This window comes from Culicoides brevitarsis, chromosome 1, assembly GCF_036172545.1.
Source record: "Culicoides brevitarsis isolate CSIRO-B50_1 chromosome 1, AGI_CSIRO_Cbre_v1, whole genome shotgun sequence".
In the NCBI taxonomy this organism is placed as follows: domain Eukaryota; kingdom Metazoa; phylum Arthropoda; class Insecta; order Diptera; family Ceratopogonidae; genus Culicoides; species Culicoides brevitarsis.
Genome location: NC_087085.1, coordinates 30,723,030 through 30,739,734, shown reverse-complemented (window position 1 = coordinate 30,739,734; position 16,705 = coordinate 30,723,030). Strand labels below are relative to the sequence as shown.

General features: G+C 24.7%; 3 protein-coding genes across 7 annotated transcripts; 1 reads left to right on the top strand and 2 right to left on the bottom strand.

The window, feature by feature from the left end:
- Positions 1–403: 403 nt before the first annotated feature.
- On the bottom strand, positions 404–2,410 carry LOC134838081 (BRCA1-associated protein). Its single transcript, XM_063853534.1, has 3 exons — positions 2,236–2,410; positions 1,813–2,113; positions 404–1,752 (listed from the first exon to the last, which is right to left on the bottom strand). The coding sequence occupies exons 1-3, from the start codon at positions 2,306–2,308 to the stop codon at positions 480–482; spliced, it is 1,647 nt and encodes a 548-aa protein (XP_063709604.1). The 5' UTR covers positions 2,309–2,410; the 3' UTR covers positions 404–479.
- Positions 2,411–3,564: 1,154 nt separating this feature from the next.
- LOC134838323 (structure-specific endonuclease subunit SLX1 homolog) lies at positions 3,565–4,834 on the top strand. Its single transcript, XM_063853830.1, has 4 exons — positions 3,565–3,702; positions 3,762–3,863; positions 3,919–3,970; positions 4,025–4,834. Exons 1-4 carry the CDS (start codon positions 3,626–3,628, stop codon positions 4,655–4,657), a joined length of 864 nt encoding a protein of 287 aa, XP_063709900.1. The 5' UTR covers positions 3,565–3,625; the 3' UTR covers positions 4,658–4,834.
- Positions 4,835–13,415: 8,581 nt separating this feature from the next.
- Positions 13,416–15,493, bottom strand: LOC134837152 (mediator of RNA polymerase II transcription subunit 31). 5 transcript variants are annotated; one of them, XM_063852495.1, is made up of 4 exons: positions 15,329–15,490; positions 14,757–15,055; positions 14,600–14,689; positions 13,416–13,822 (listed from the first exon to the last, which is right to left on the bottom strand). In XM_063852495.1, exons 2-4 carry the CDS (start codon positions 14,800–14,802, stop codon positions 13,491–13,493), a joined length of 468 nt encoding a protein of 155 aa, XP_063708565.1. In that variant the 5' UTR covers positions 14,803–15,055; positions 15,329–15,490; the 3' UTR covers positions 13,416–13,490. The 5 variants fall into 5 exon arrangements, with proteins under 5 accessions (XP_063708565.1, XP_063708563.1, XP_063708566.1 ...); XM_063852493.1 differs by having other exon boundaries at positions 14,600–14,728; positions 14,778–15,055; XM_063852496.1 differs by having other exon boundaries at positions 14,778–15,055.
- Positions 15,494–16,705: the final 1,212 nt, after the last annotated feature.

Genomic DNA, 16,705 nt, shown 5'->3' with positions numbered 1-16,705 from the left:
AATTAATTTAATTTAATTAATAAATTAATTTAATAAATTTTCGACAAAAAATGACCATTAAATATTCTAACTTGATATTAAAAAAATAATTTGTATAAAATATGAAACATTTTTAATAATTAAACTCACCTTAAAATCGAAAATTTATTCATTTTTAGCAGTCTACGGACAGAGCCCATGCAAAAAATGATTAAATTTTCCACGAAAAAATTTATGAAAACGTAATTTGTAACGGAAATTGTCTAAAAATTAGCTTTTAAGACAAGAATAGCTCAGAAAATTATGTGATTTGCATAGATTAGGCACAAATGTCCCGAAAAAAAAGACATTTTTGTAGATATTTTTCTTGTGTGTGATATTTCCCTTTTTATGTCTCAGTCAATATAAAATAAAAATACTCAAATCACTGATTTCCATTAAATTTTTAATACAAAGTACGATTATTATTTAAATATAATTTTTTAAATTACGAAATTCATTCAATTTTTATTCTTCTTGCGACGATTTTTGGTCTTTGATGATGTTGGGGAGGGATCTCCAACGGTCACGCATCCCTCAACGAGCTCCTCTTTCAAGTCAGACTTTGAAATTGTGTTTTGGGCTTCCATGAAAAACATCAAGTCACGCACTTGCTCCTTCAATTCCGTAATTTCCGCGTCTTTTTCTTGATATTTTTGCTCGAGCGCGTTATATTTGGTCTGCCAGGACATTTGGTTCGCATGCAATGTCTTGTTGAACTGTTTTTCTTCCGCCAATTCACGCAAAACGCTTCCTAGTTTCGTCGAGAGATGCGTAACTTTTTTCTCTAACGCCGCTTTGTCCTTGGCAAGTGTCTGGATTTCATTTTCCAACTTTTCGTTCTTTTGTTTTTCCTTTTCCAGCTCAATTTGTTTGGATTGCCCCGCGGAAATTATCATCGATTCGAGTCTTTCGAGTTTTTCTTCGTAATATTCGCGTTGCGCGTCGAGTTGTTGCGTCAACAAATACGTAAACTCGAGTTGGATCGAGTCAACTTTCTCTTCGCCGCCTTCTTCGGGCGATTGGGTGGCTACGAGTTTGCCATCTGTCTTACTTTGCAACAAGCGATGCACAAAATTGTCTCCGGCATAGTCCCAAACGCGATTTGTGCCAAGTTGCAAGGCGTACGTGTGGTTTGTCGACCGAAAATGGGATGCGGCATGTCCTCCTTGGTATCGTCCGCAGCCCACGTGACCACAAATCAAGCAAATCCAGAGTCCCTCGGCACCTTCACACTCCATGCAAACGTTACTTTCGGTCATTTCGGGCGTTTGAACGTACCGGCAAACGGGGCACGTCGAATCTACCCAATTTTTGAGGCAACCAGCGTGGAAAGCGTGATTGCAGAGAATTGTCAGCACCCCGTCAACGGACTCATCCATGCGTTCGAGACACACGGGACATGTAGGAAGCTCCGTATGTCCTGGGGGAGGCGTGCCATCATGTCCCCAATCGATGCCTGAGACCCAAACGGCATGACATAAGGAATCCGGTTCAAGAGAATTGTACGGCGCCCCGTTAAAAGTCTGATAAAACTCGAAAGCCGCTTCAATAGTACGAAAATCCAGCAAAACCATGAACTGGTTGGGACTCCCGTCACGAATTATTCGCACGTGCGAGATCACAGCTTGGCAGGGCGCCACAAAATTCAAAATATCGTGACAGCTGAGCGTTGTAGGGACCGCTAACAAACACAACATTGTTGAAATCCCCTCACGTAGTTCCGTTCTTTCGCTAAAAATAACAAAAAATCCTCAAAAAATCGATAATTTTTCACGATGAGTCACCACTTACTTGCTTTTGTAAAAGTGCAAAATGCCCTTGGTGCATTCGACGAAGGGATTTCCAGAGAAAAAGTTAATTTCGCCGAGTCCATCGCACAACGGTTGATGATCCTCCAACGGCGTATGTTCCCGCGACGAATTTTTCGGCAAAACTCCCAAGGATTCCGACTCGGAAAGACGATTTGTGTATGTCTCGATTGAGATTTCGCGAGGTTTTCGTTGTCCCCGTTGCTCTTTTAGCACGCGAGCCATTGAAACTGTCTCCGATGAAATTGCCGCCGCTTCAGTCAAACTCAAACGCTTTGTAGATTCTGAAAAAATTTTTTTAAAAAATTAATTTTTTTTTGCCTTGACCGAGAACTGCGCGTCAGACAGACGAATAAAAAAAGACAAAGAAGGATTTTTTTGAATGAAAGTGAAAATCAGTAGTTACCTTCGTCTACGGTCGAATTTTCGGATTCTATGATTTCAATACGCAACAAACACAATGAGGCTTGTGCAGGCATTGAATTTTGAATGAATTCACGAATGTGGGAAGGTGTAAACGGGCGATTTTCCACGAAAACACGAAGGGAAAAATATTTTGTTTTTGATTGAAAATTGTTGTTTTTGTTTTGGGCGTTTTTAATGACAGTTCTGTGTTAGGGTGACCAGTGTGTTGAAATTTAAAAGGGAGCAAAAAAATTTTTTTTTAATTTTTTATGATTTTCTATGAGATTTAAGCAATTTTTTAATTAGACGATTAAATTTAATAATTTTAATTAATAAATTTTATAAAATAAAAAAAACGTAAAATTTAGTATAAAATAATTTTAATTTTAAAATTATAAAAAATTTACAAAAAAATTTTGATTTGAAACAAAAAATGAACTAAAATTATTTTTTAATTTTTTAAGATAATCGAAATTTTACAAAAAAATTGTAAGAAAATATATTTAAATTTTTAGAAAATTTGACTGAAAATCTTTCAAAAGATTCTAAATAATTGAAAAAAAAAATAATAATTTTAAGTATAAATTTTTGTAAAAATTAAAAATATTTAAAAAAATTTTAAATTAAAAAAATTAATTATATTTTCTTACAATTTTGTGTAAAATAATTTATTTTTATTTGATTTGGATTACCTTAATTTAAAAAATTTAATCAAAGATTTTGGAAATATTTTGGTAATATTTTTTAATTTTTTTCTTCACCTTTTTAAAATAAAATTATTTTTATTTATATAAAATTTATCATTTTTGTAGAAATTCAAAAAATCTACCTACTAATTTTTAATTTTATTAATTCAAAAAAATTAATTATTTTATTTTAATAATTTCACTTTATTAAATAAATTTTTTTCTTAATTTTTATTTTTAAAATTTATTTTTGTAGAAATTCAAAAAATCTACTAATTTTTAATTTTATTAATTCAATAATTAATTATTTTATTTTTAATAATTTAACTTTATTAAAAAAAAATTTAAAGTTTAAAATATTTTTTAATCATAAATTTTAATAAAAAAATTATTTTAAAAATAATTTTCAGTGAAAATCATGAAAAAAAAATTTAGATCATTTTTAAGTACAAATACTGACAAAATTTTTAGTTAAAATCTGCAAATGTACAAAAAAAACTTTGCAAAAAGTACAAATTTTAATAAGAAGTGATCAAAAATTGTAAAAAATCACATTTTTTAAGCCCAAAAACTTAAAAAAATTGATAAAAAATTATAAATCCGAAATATTATGAAAACATCTGGTCACCCTACAGCTCCGAGTTTTTGAGCGGATTTCATTAAAGTTGATTTTTGAGCGGATTTCATGAAAAAATTGAAGAAAAAATGAGCCTTGTGCAGGAAGACTTCTTCGGAGTTTACTGCCTTGTGAGTAAAAGCGAGAATCCGAGATACAAAAACAGGTAATTTAACCATGACAAGCAATATAAACCTTTAAAAATGCAAAAAATAAATTTTTCAGATGCTACATCGGATTCACAGTCAACCCAAACAGAAGAGAAACCCAACACAATCGCGGAAAAGACTTTGGAGGAGCCAAAAAGACTTCAAATAGGGGACCTTGGTATGCTTTAATCGAAATTTTCTTAAATTTTCTCTTGAAAATTTTAACTTTTTAGGGTCATGGTGATGATAATTCATGGATTTCCAAACAAAATTGCGGCATTACGAGTAATTTTCTTCATTTTCAATTAAAAAAAAGTTCTTAATTGTTAATTTTTACAGTTTGAATGGGCATGGCAGAAACCTGGTCAATCCCGAATCTTACGTCACATCCCCGGAATCGACAAAAAACGTCCCAAAGAGTCACATTTCGAGCATCACTTGCGAATTTTATCGGAAATGCTTCGAGTTTGCCCCTTTACTCGTCTTCCTCTCACCATCCAATGGCTCAGTGACGATCATCACACCGAATTTCCTGCTGAACGCGTGCCTCCGCTGCACATGGCGATCCGTTTTGGTCGCATCACGTGCAAAAGAAAGGCACAAAACGTCGATCAAGACATCCTTTCGTCACAAGGAACTGTTCAATTTTGCGATATTTGCGACAATGTCATCGAAAAACCGCTGGAAGAGATGATCACGTGCCTCAATTCGAGCTGCAAACTCGTTTCTCACGTAATTTGTCTCGCCGAAGTGTTTTTAAAGGCAGGAAACGAGAACAAAGGACAAGTTATTCCGGTGCAAGGCTCGTGTCCCGTATGCGAAAAGGACTTTTTGTGGGGTGACTTGATCCGGAAGAAGAAAGGTTGCTGCGACATCGAACCAGATCTCAATAATACCGACGTTTTTGAAGTCCGGGAGTTGTCCGACGACGAAAATGACGACGAATGTGATGACAATCCGGAAATGGATTAAAAGAAAAAAATTAAAATCTTGTCAAGAAGACAGAAAAAAGTGAAATCTCGCATGTTTTTGTTATTTAAATAATTGTCTATTTTATAAAAAAAAAAATTTTTTTTTCGGTAATTTTATATGAAAAAAAAATTTATTTGTAATTTTATGTGCGAACGTTGTAAGTAACAACAATAAAATCAAAACATTTCCCATCGCGGTAGTTTTTTTGTGTTTTAGAAGAAATGTGCGTGCGGTATGTTTTCGCTTTTTTTTATGGCTTCATCACAATTAACGTCTAAATCTTCGTTTCTCACTGGATTAATGACCGCCGTCCACCGAAATTTATGCATAAAGCGTTTTTTGATGATTTGATTAGGTTTGTTAGTCATGCAAGAAAGTGTTTTCGGTAATTTCTTTATGAGTCATGTGTGTAAAATTATAAATTTCTAGAAAAGGTGCAATTTTTGGAGCACATGCCTTGAGAGAGAAAAGTTTTATGGTCTAATTATGAAAAATATTTAAAAAAAAAAGTTGTGATTTTATTTAAATTTTTAATAAATTTCATGAATACTACTGACCTAGAGATGATTTTTCTCATCACTTAATTATCTTACGGGTCACTGAACTGCGTCTGGGTAATGTTAACTTTTGTATTAAGACATGTTAAAGATATATATCAAACTTACCTTAATGAGGAGATTAATGAGCAAATCTTGTAAAATAAAAGAAATTATAACAAAAATTTCGTTTCTTATTTTATAAATTTATTTTTTTCTTCGTTGTAATAATTTTTTTTTTATTAAAATAAATAAATAAATATTAAAATTTAAACTTAAAAAATAATTTTTATATAAATGTTCTAGTTACATAAATTATATTATAATTTAATAATACATAACATAATTAATAATAACTTAGATAAGACTAATAAATTTATTATTATTTTTTATAATAAACAAATTTAATAATAAATATTTTTTTTATAAATTAAACAACAAATGCTTATTATTTGATTATTTATTAAAAGTTAATCAGGTGTTTCTTCTTCATTTAAATTTAATTTTATTATTTTTTTATACATGTAATATTATAAAATTAAAGATACATTAAAGTTACATCAATATTATTTAAAAAAAATTAAAAGAAATAATAAATATATATGTTAATACTTTATAAATATAAATCAATAAATAAAATTTTATAAATAAATAAATAAAAAAAATAATGTTTATTAATAATAAATAAATAATAATAAATAATATATTAATACTAAACATAGATATAATATAAAATATTATTATTATTTTTAATAGTTTTTTTTATAATTTCCCAAAATTAATATTTTTTTTTCCACAAAACAAAATAAAATTTAGTTTAAAATTAATTTTTTATTTAAATAAATTTCAAATAAATTGAATATATTATCAATAGTTTCATAATGTTTGTTAAAAATAATAGTATAATTTAATAAATACAAAATTATTAAATAATTATAAAATATTATAAATAATATTTTTTATAAAATTTTTATAAATTTTTTAGAATTTTTTTTTATAAAATATATTATTTTTATAAATTTATATTTTATATTATAATTTAGTTATAATTTATTATAATTTATAAATAATATTTTTTATATAAATATTATAAATAATATTTTTCATAAATATTTTTTTTAATAATTTAAGTATAAAAATATATAATAATTATATTTATTTATCATATTTTTTTAATATTTTTGTAAATTTAAAGTTTGTTATTTATAAATTTCATTTATTAAATATTATTAATATTAAATTTATAAATTATCAACATATATTTTTTATTTTAATCCTTTTTTAATACTTTTAAAAAATTTTCCATTTACTTTTATTTGAAATTTTATCATGAAATTGAAAGCGAAAACCGGAAACCTACCAAATTAAATGCGAATTTAATTAAAATATTTTAAAAAGAAATTGAAACCTATTATTAGCATTTATTTTTATTTTTTTTTTTTTTGTTTAAACCAAATCAAAATAATAATAATAAAACAAAACAAAAACATTAAACTGTCTCAATTCGCACTCCACAAGTGAAACGCCACCTTGCATACAAATTTATTTTTTGACCTACAAAAAAAAGTGTGGGAGAAATTTTCAACCATATTCAACCACTTTGTGGTCAATTGTCCCATACCACCGCAACGTTCCACGTACCAAAGCATGAAAAGTCATGAATGATAATTGAATCGACGAAAAAAAAATAAATTCAAAAATAAAATGAAGAAGTTTTAATTTCATTATTATGCTAATGATTGACATTGATCGTCGTCGCGCTTGTGTTTTTTTCATTTTTTTCTCTTGTTTTAAAGACAATTGGCCGAATAATTGTCGAAATTATTCAAAAAAGTGTTAGAATGTGTTCGTTGTTCACTGTACCAGAAAATAAAATTAAAAAAAGAAAATTTTCAGTTTCGTTTGAGCTTCAAGAAAAAAATTTAAGGCGTCTCGTTGAATTAAAAAAAAAGTAATTAAAATGTTAACGACCAATAAATGTCACACCGGAACAAAATTTGACCCATTTTTAGCGGAATTAATTTGAAATTTGATTAAATCACGGATTTATTACAAAAAAATAATATTTTATTTTTATTTCTTTCTCTTATTGTAGCAACAACAGACGAGAACGAAAGGTCAAACAATCACAATAGACGATGGATGTTATTAAATGTAAATTAAAGGTAAAGACGGAATACGAAGAATTTCGCTTTCATTCGACTTCGTCGGCTTTTTGATCGATTTGACGTGATTTTTTGATTATTTTTGATTGATTATTTCTGTCGTGTGTTGATTTCTTTTGTACAAAAATGCTAATTTTCACTTGATTTTTTTTTCGATACCATAATTATGGTGCGTGTGTCACGCATGTCAATATTTTTATCCATGTAATCCATGTTATCAATGTAAATAAAAAAAAATATTTTTTTTAAAGAAATAACTTTCGAGAATTAAATCCGTTGAGCAAATTAAATAAATAAAAAAAAAACAATAAAAAATGCGTTAGAAATTCTGGACCGTTAATTAATAAATTATCTTCATTTGTAATTATCTTTGTTTTGTTTGTTATAAAAATCATTGATTTTTTTTATTTTATTTTTTTTCTTTATTAAAGATGAATTGGTATTTAGGTAACACTAATTTTTTACGGTTCCATGAGAAATTCTGATGAAAAAAATTTTTATGAATGCAAAAAGTGTGTTTTTTTATGCAAATATTTACGATTTGCATGCAACATGTTCAAAGGTGTAAAAAACCGCTACTGAATTTTAAATGAAAATGTTTAAGGTGGCACTAGAAATGATGTCTAAATCAATAATGAATGGTAGAAATGCAAATAATAAAAATTTCTATTGCAAAGGTAAATATGTATTTAAACTTCTACAAGGTAAATAAAGGTTCGTCGTGTGTTAGGTGTTGAAGTTATTTGTTTTTATATTTTTGTGACGCATGAGTTTTTAATTATTTTACTAAAAATATATAAAAATTTAATTTAAGAAAACTTATTAAGATTAATTAATTTTATAAAAAAAATTTAATTTAATATTTTTATTTAATATTTAATATTTTTGAAAAAACGGAAATAATTTTTTAAAAAATTAAAATTGTATATTTTATTAATATTATTATTTTTTTGTAGAAAAAATGTTAAAAATTAATTAAAAAAAATAATTTTATTTTTTATTAAAAAATCTAAAATATTGAGTATAAAAAATTTATGATTAATTTTTATTTTTTTAACAATATTAATTTAATTCTTAAAATAATAAATTTTTAATAATTTTTATATTTATTATTTTTTTAAATAATTAATATTAAATATTTTTTATGAATTGTAGAAGAAACGAATAATAAGTTAACATAACAAAATATTTTATTCTTGAGTAAGAAAATTAATTTTATATATTTATATTTGATAATTTTTTTTTATTTTTTGATCGAAATATATTTTATAATGTGAAACAGAATTATATATATTGTTAAAATAAAATTGAAATTTAATTTTAAATAAATATTGTTATTTTTTATTGATTCATTAAAATTATGAGTAATGATAAATTATTTATTTTTAATTTAAATCATCAATCAATTTATATATTTTTTTATACATTATTTTATTAAAATGATGTTTTTATAATAAATATTTTTTTTAATTAATTTACTTTATTTAAAATTAAATTATTATTACATAATTTTAAAAAAATAAATATCATTATGTTGAAATTTATTTATATTATTATTAATAAAAATAACAAATAATTATTAATATTAATATTTTAATATTAATTTTTATTATTTTTTTAATTTTTAATTTTTTTATTTATTTTATTGATATTTTATATTAATTTATTATAAAACATCAATAAATATTGATAATTTATTAAAAATAACATATATAAAAATTTATATATGATTGATATAAAAACTTCTTTTCAACATAATTTTCTAAAGCCAATTGTTAACCGAATCACTCATTGAAATAAAATCAATTACTTTTTCATCCCACTTTATTCAAAGAAAGAAAAATTTCACTCATTATCATCAAATTTACGAGATTATTCTCAAAAGAAATTTTTTACCAAAGTAGTAAAAAAAAAATAAAAAAACGTTAACCGCACAATTCTCGTAATATAATTGAATGTCAATTATAATCATAACTGACCATTATTGATATATTTTTTTTCATTTTTTAACATTATTGAGTGATTTATTTCTAAAAAAAAGTAGTTTAACATGATCGATTTGACCAACAAAAGAAGAAAAAGAAGCTAATAAAAAACCGTTGCAATGGGTGTGAATGTTAAAATCCAATATTTATTTATGAGTTTATGGTTAAGGTCTGTCATTAACGCGACGACGGCGTATTTGGCGCCCTAGAAATAACTTTGATATATATGATAAAAGCGAAAGTTTTTGAATTGTTTTGAACTAAAATAACTTTTAAATTGATTATTATTGTTATTTATCAGAAAGTTGATGTGATCTTTAACATTAAACATTGAAAAACCGAAATATAGAAAGATCTTGAACAAAACACCGGTAAAATTTATGCATAGCAGTGACGTTGAAAAAAATCCGGTTCGTTTCACCTACATTTTGGACAGTCAAATATTTGAATGTGTGATAAAGTTACGTCTGAGACAAAATAAAATACGGGAAGAATTTTTTTAGTAAGCGATGTTAATGTTCAAACGGTTAAAATTTCGCACCTTTTAAACTGTAAAAGGCTTTGTTATCGATAAATTAGCGATTTTTAACTGTTTTTATTAATTTATTCGTTATTTTTCATAATTAATGAGTTCTTTTTATAATTTTTTTTTTTTTTTTCAATAAAAAAATAAATTTTTAAATTTTAACAAAAAAAAAATCAATATTGAATTTTAATTTTTTTTATAAAATAAAATTTTTTTTTTACTTTTTTATGAAAAATATTTTTAAAAAATTATTAAATTTTTTATAAAATTTTAATTAAAAATTAATTTAATTTTACTATTAAAAAAATATTTTTTAAATAATTTTTTTTTATAAAAAATAAATAAAAAATTATTTTTTGTCAAAGTTATACTCATTATCATTAAACAAAAGTGTGACTGTGATAAAAATTATTATTAATAAAAATACAGTAAATGCACACATTTTATAAGTAGAGCGATTTCTTTACAAGAAAAACAAAAATTTTAACATACAATAAAATAATTTAATAAAAAAAATAAGAAAAAAGTAAAAGATACACCATGTAATGTATGATTTTTGATAAAAATCGTCATCAAAAAACAAAAGTTCCATGCTCTACTACACAAAACAACGAAATTCGCTATCGCGCGCACAGAAAAAAATTGTCGCAATTTCACATCTTATTTTTATTTTCGCTATTCAATTTAGATTTGTCTCCGAAAAAAAACGTCTGATTAACTTTTAATATGATAATCGCATGTATATGTTAATGTTGTTTAATTTTTTTTATCGTCAAAACAAAATTTCACTCTTTGTACGTGATTTTTTACATGTTTCGCTGAGATTCTTTTTTTTTGTCATTATTATTAATATAAAATAAATAAATAAATATTTTTAATTCATCTTTAGCTTAAAATGGACACCAATTTACGCGACAATCCCGTTGATTTATTTTTAATTAATTATTACAAAAATAAATAAATAAATAAAAGTTAACCTACATTTTTTTTGCTAAGTATATTTTGTGAATTCTCTTGTTTCCTATTTTTCGTAATAATAATTTTTTACTAGAAGAAACTAAAGCCCATTACGTCTTCTATTTCGTCTGATTCTAGACCTAAGTCGAAGTAGTCATCGTCAGCATTTGGAGGTGCAAATGCTCCGCCAAAGAGACCAGCGACTCGCTCTTCAGCTCCTATTAATTTTTTTTGTTTATTTTATTCAATGTGAGTTTTTTTTATTTTAAAAATTTTAAATAAATAATATTATATTTAAAAGATAAACGTGTAGTTTTAAGAATTTAAATCAAATAACAAAAATTTAAAAAAATAATTAAAAAAATAAATAAAAAAAAAATAAGTTTGAAATTAATTATTAATTAAATAATATTTTTGTTAAATAAAATGAATAACTAGGAAAACGTTTTAATTTGTCATGTTAACAATAGTAAAAGTAATATTTAAATGTACAAAAATTAAAAAAAAAATAATATAGTTTTTAATTAAATATTTTTATTATTAAATATATATTTAATTAATTAAAAATTTATTCATCGGGGAATAATAAAAAATATTATTTTTATTTTTTTTATTTATTTATTAATTTTTAAATAATAATATTTATTTTGAGAAAAATTTTTTATTCTATCTTTATTGTAATTATTATTTTTTTTATTTAATATTTAATAAAAAAAATATTATTTTTAATTAGTAAAATATAAAAGATACGAAAATAAATAAATTTTAATTTTACAAATTCCATATGATTTTAATACTTTTTTAAAAAATTATTTAATATTTTTAATATAATTTTAATATAATTTTTTTCTAATTTTTTATTAAATAATTTTTTTTTTAAATTTAGAATTTTAAAAAATATTTCAATTTAAATAATAATAAAAACTACACGTTTGTCTTTTAAATATATTTTTTATTTACAAAAAAAAAAATCATTACTCACCCATTTGTGCAGCAATTCCATAAATAACTCTCATAAGCAACAATCGAATAAAATTCGGTGCATTTGTCTCACGTGTATCAAAAATTTGTTTTGGCTTTTCATTCTTTCTTAATTGCTTTTTTAGCGTTCTAGCTTCCGTTATTGTCGCTAGACACAAAGCAATGACAAGAACAACTACAATGGCAATTTTCTTTGAATACATTTTTATTTTATTTTTTTTTTTTAATTTCTTTGCTAAGAAATATTTTTTTTTCAGTTGAATTATTTTTTTTTCTTCTAATTAAATAATACTCAATAATTTTTTTTCTTTTTACACTTGAAGTCACTTTTGCTGCTCTATTTTTCGCTTTGCTGTTATCTCACATATAATTAGTTAGAATTGGTTAGAATGCGTCATATATGTACATTACCGGTACTTTTACTCGTTTTTTTTCTTTCCTTTATTTTTTTTATAATTGAAGCGTATTTTTTTTATTTTTTTCGTATTTATTTACAATCGAACTACAATTTTAAAAACGGTTTTAAAAGGAATTCTTTCAATAATTTAATTTATTTATTTTATTTCGAGCGAAGATTTTAAAAAAACGTCTTCAGCGTTTCGTGGTCTAAGCAAAACTGTTTATCTTGAACACTTTCATTCGTAATGTTAAATATAAAAAAATGTTGTTCCGTACCATGTTCGTTCGTTGTTCGTACTTTACGTATATTTTGTTTCATTTTTTTATTTTCTTTTCTTTTCGTATGATTATCTTGATGCGTATTGATGTGCACTTGAAAAAATATGCTAATATTCAATAACAAAGAAACGCGTGGCAAGGGCTTGAGTACTTGTTGCTTGTGTACAAAAAGTGACGCAGAGATGTCCAATTTATTGAAATATGTTTTTAAAAAAAATAAAAAGAAAACATAGTAAAAATTTTAAATAAATAATAAAAAAATAATTAAAAGTTAAAAAATAAAATTTAAAAAAAAAAAAAAATTAAAAAAAAATAATTAAAGTAAATTAAAAAAAAAAATATTATTAATTTTTATGTAATTTAATTGTGAATTTTAATTAATTTTATTAAAAAATAATAAATTAATATTAATAATCTAAATAATTAATTTTAATAATAAATAAATTAAATAATTAATTAAAAATTATTAATTGAAATAAAAAATAATATTCAATTAATTAGATTTAATTGATTATTTAATTTTATTTTTAAATTTTTATTTAAAAAAATAATTATTTAATAAATATGAGATTTAAAAAAATATTTAACATAAATAAATTTATTTTAAAAAATAAAAAAAATAAATTTATAAAAAAATTAAAAAATTATTTAAAAAATTTTATTGGAAAAAAGTTGAAAAACCCTGAACACTGACGACAAGCGAGATCATGCCACAGCACAAAAAATCTACAAGAAACGCTTTAATGACGTATTTGTTATTTTAATGCAATTGTGCGGTTTTTGCATCATAACGACATGTATCTAGTACCATTTGATTGAGCCTATTATCATTATCTCGAGACACTTTGGTATTTTTCATCTTACTAAATTTCACTTTATCTGAGTTCTTTATTCAATTTTTCATAAAAAAAAATCAATTTACGAAAAAAACTTAAAATTTATTATTTATCATCATTATTCCTTAAATTAATTTACATTTTATCGCAACAAAAAAAAAACAACAATTCAACTCGGTTTCTGTGTCACGCCGTTGTGCGTGCCATTACTGGCCACTTGATTGTTGGCGTCTTGTTGCTGGAAGCCGTTTGCGGGTGTGAGCATCTTCGTTCTTCGACGAGTGTAATGTTGCCACAGCAGAATAATTTGGTCGTCAATGAATTTGGAGCATTGGGCACTCACAATTTCGCGTCTAAAGTGCTCGTGTTGCAGCAAATCGAGGAAATATAAGCAAATTGGGTATTTGAGGTATTTGGCATATTCGGGATCTTTCCAGTAGAGGAGATATTTTAAGTAGTTGAGGAAATTTGTTTCTTTGAAGAAGCCACGTTGAGCGAGAACTGTAAAGAAAATTTAATTTTTTAATTAATTTTTTATGGGAAAAAAATTAAAAGGTAATTTTTGAAGTGATATTTTTAATTATTTTAAAAAATTTTTTTTTGATATTTAAAATTGTTTTATAAAAATATAATTTTTAATTTTAATTAAAAAATAAAATTTATTATTAATATTTTAAGTGGCTGATATTTTTTTTTATTTTTGAGCATTTTTAAAAATTTAATTTTATTTATTTTTTTGTGTCAAAAAGAGAAAATTATTCTTATTAAAAATAAATTATAAATATTCTTGTTAAAAAAATTAACAAATTTATTATTTTTTCTTTTAATTTAATTTTTACAATAAAAAAATTAAATCTAGAATTTTTTATTCACAAAATATAAATTTTTGAAAGTCTAAAAGCACTCTAACATAATTATTTTGATTAAAATAACACTAATGACCTCGAAAATAATAAAAACTCCAACTTTTATAAAACTTTTAGTACTTTTCATAATAAAAAAATTAAAAAATTCCCAAAAAATACTCAAGAACTGAATTCAAGCCTGAATTTTCAGCCAAAAAATTATTTTTAGACAATTTTTATCAGTAACCTGGCTGAAAAAGATAATTTTTTCATTATTTTTATCCTTTAAAATCATTAAAATTGTTTTAAAAAAATTTAATTTTTAAAAATTTAAGACAAAAATTTCTTTCCCAGTCAACCAAAGGCTCGTTTTGGACGAATTTTAAGACATTTTAGAACAAAAAATCATTTAGTGAACTTAAAAAATACTCACAATGAAGATAATTCGGATTAGCTAAGCACTGCACAAACTCCAGCTCGACTTGGAATCGCAACTTGGCCTGCTCCTCTGTCTCGCCAACAGCTGAATTCAAAGAAAAATCCATCATTAGTGACAATTTCCCTGCAAATAATCATGATTTTTGTCTAACCTTCACTATTGACCAACTTACCTTTCGCCTTGGCAGCTTTCGACATTGCTCCGTGTGTGAGATGTGACTTTACTTAAGACTTATTATGTTTATTATAAATGTATATAATGTACAACAGAACCAAAAACTAAATCAGAAACATCTAGAGAGGTAAGTGTGTTTTGTGTTTTTTTTATGCTATGCTCTGCTTCTTGCACTGGTTATATACAATTAGGTGCACAATTATAAATATACAGACGAAGATATTTTTATATATAGGGAAAATTATATATAATAGCAATCAATTATGGGGTTTTGTTCTATAAATAAACAAAAAAAGAAGAGAAAAAAAAATCATAGAAATTATTTTTTAAGAGACATTATCGCAGATCGCGACACAAATTAAACATACGACACAAAAAAAGCTCTGATTGGCGACCCATCACCCCCCGAGTGTATGTTTAATGAGTTGATCGTGCGGGTTTTGAATGATGGAATAACATAATTGCGATGCAAAACTAACTTTTAACAATTAACTGGATGAAGTAATGGATGAAGGATGCACTAGCTCTAACTCTATTTTCGTCACTTACATCCGAATGCGTTCATTTTCTGGTGTCTTCGGGCAATGATGGTTGACTTTTGCTGCAGTTGCACACGAAATTTTCTCAGTTTTTGATGGATTTTCTGTTTTTTTTTGAAGGATTTTCGGCTTTTCAAGACTTTCAGTGACGAGAATGTAAACAATTTTTGACAAGGAATTTGCCATTGCTGATTCAAAATTGAGACGAATGAAAATGATAACTATAGATGGCGCTGCTAAAAGTTTTATGTGATGAAATCCAGTTACTCATCTCAATCATAAGGCGGCCAGAGAGTTTTAGGGTGAACTGGGGACACTTAATAATTCAATTGGATGGTTCTTAAGCTTGAAAATTGAGAGATATGAAAAAACGTAAAAAATTACAGAATTTATAACTTAATTTTTTCCCACATCAAAATAAATTAAGACGAAATACAATAAAAAATCATTTTCTACCATTTTATAACTCAAAACTGAAAAAAATTGAAACTGAAAAAATTTTTTTCTTTGACATAGTTTTGTTTTGATTTGATTTTTAAATTATCATTTAATTTTGAAAACTAAATCAAGAGTTTTGAAAACTGTGTCAAAAACTATGTCAAAAACTGTGTCAAAGCCATTTTTGTCAAATCTTGCTCCAAATGGATAAAAATTTGTCAGAAGGCTCTAATTTATCATTTTTAATCATTTTATAACTCAAAACTGCCAAAAAATTGAAACTTTTTTTTTCTTTGACATAGTTTTGTTTTTTGCAAAAACTAAATCAAAAACTTGCTCAAAAACTTTGTCAAAGCCATTATTTGTCAAATTTTGCTGCCAAAAAAAGGCTCTAATTTATCATTTTTAATAATTTTAAAACTCAAAACTGCCAAAAAATTGAAACTAAAAAAAAATTCCTTTGACATAGTTTTGTTTTGAAAACTAAATCAGGAGCAAAACTAAATCAAAAACTGTGTCAAAGCCATTTTTGTCAAATCTTGCTCCAAATGGATAAAAATTTGTCAGAGGGCTCTAATTTATCATTTTTAATCATTTTATAACTCAAAACTGCCAAAAAATTGAAACTGAAAAAAATTTTTTTCTTTGACTTAGTTTTGTTTTGAAAACTAAATCAAGAGAAAAACTAAATCAAAAACTGTGTCAAAGCCATTTTTGTCAAATCTTGCTCCAAATGGATAAAAATTTGTCAGAGGGCTCTAATTTATCATTTTTAATCATTTTATAACTCAAAACTGCCAAAAAATTGAAACTGAAAAAAATAAATTCCTTTGAGATGGTTTTGTTTTGAAAACTAAATCAAGAGAAAAACTAAATCAAAAAACTATGTCAAAAACTGTGTCAAAGCCATTTTTGTCAAATCTTGCTCCAAATGGATAAAAATTTGTCA

Coding starts and splice junctions, on each gene's coding strand:
- LOC134838081 (XM_063853534.1), bottom strand. CDS start 2,308: ATGCCTGCACAAGCCTCATTGTGTTTGTTGCGTATTGAAATCATAGAA. Junction 2,114..2,235: donor AAATTCGACCGTAGACGAAG/GTAACTACTGAT, acceptor AAATTTTTTCAG/AATCTACAAAGCGTTTGAGT. Junction 1,753..1,812: donor TTGCACTTTTACAAAAGCAA/GTAAGTGGTGAC, acceptor TGTTATTTTTAG/CGAAAGAACGGAACTACGTG.
- LOC134838323 (XM_063853830.1), top strand. CDS start 3,626: ATGAGCCTTGTGCAGGAAGACTTCTTCGGAGTTTACTGCCTTGTGAGT. Junction 3,703..3,761: donor AATCCGAGATACAAAAACAG/GTAATTTAACCA, acceptor TAAATTTTTCAG/ATGCTACATCGGATTCACAG. Junction 3,971..4,024: donor ACAAAATTGCGGCATTACGA/GTAATTTTCTTC, acceptor TAATTTTTACAG/TTTGAATGGGCATGGCAGAA.
- LOC134837152 (XM_063852493.1), bottom strand. CDS start 14,802: ATGTCGAAAGCTGCCAAGGCGAAAG. Junction 14,729..14,777: donor GAAAGCTGCCAAGGCGAAAG/GTAAGTTGGTCA, acceptor GATTATTTGCAG/GGAAATTGTCACTAATGATG. Junction 13,823..14,599: donor TAATCCGAATTATCTTCATT/GTGAGTATTTTT, acceptor TTTTCTTTACAG/TTCTCGCTCAACGTGGCTTC.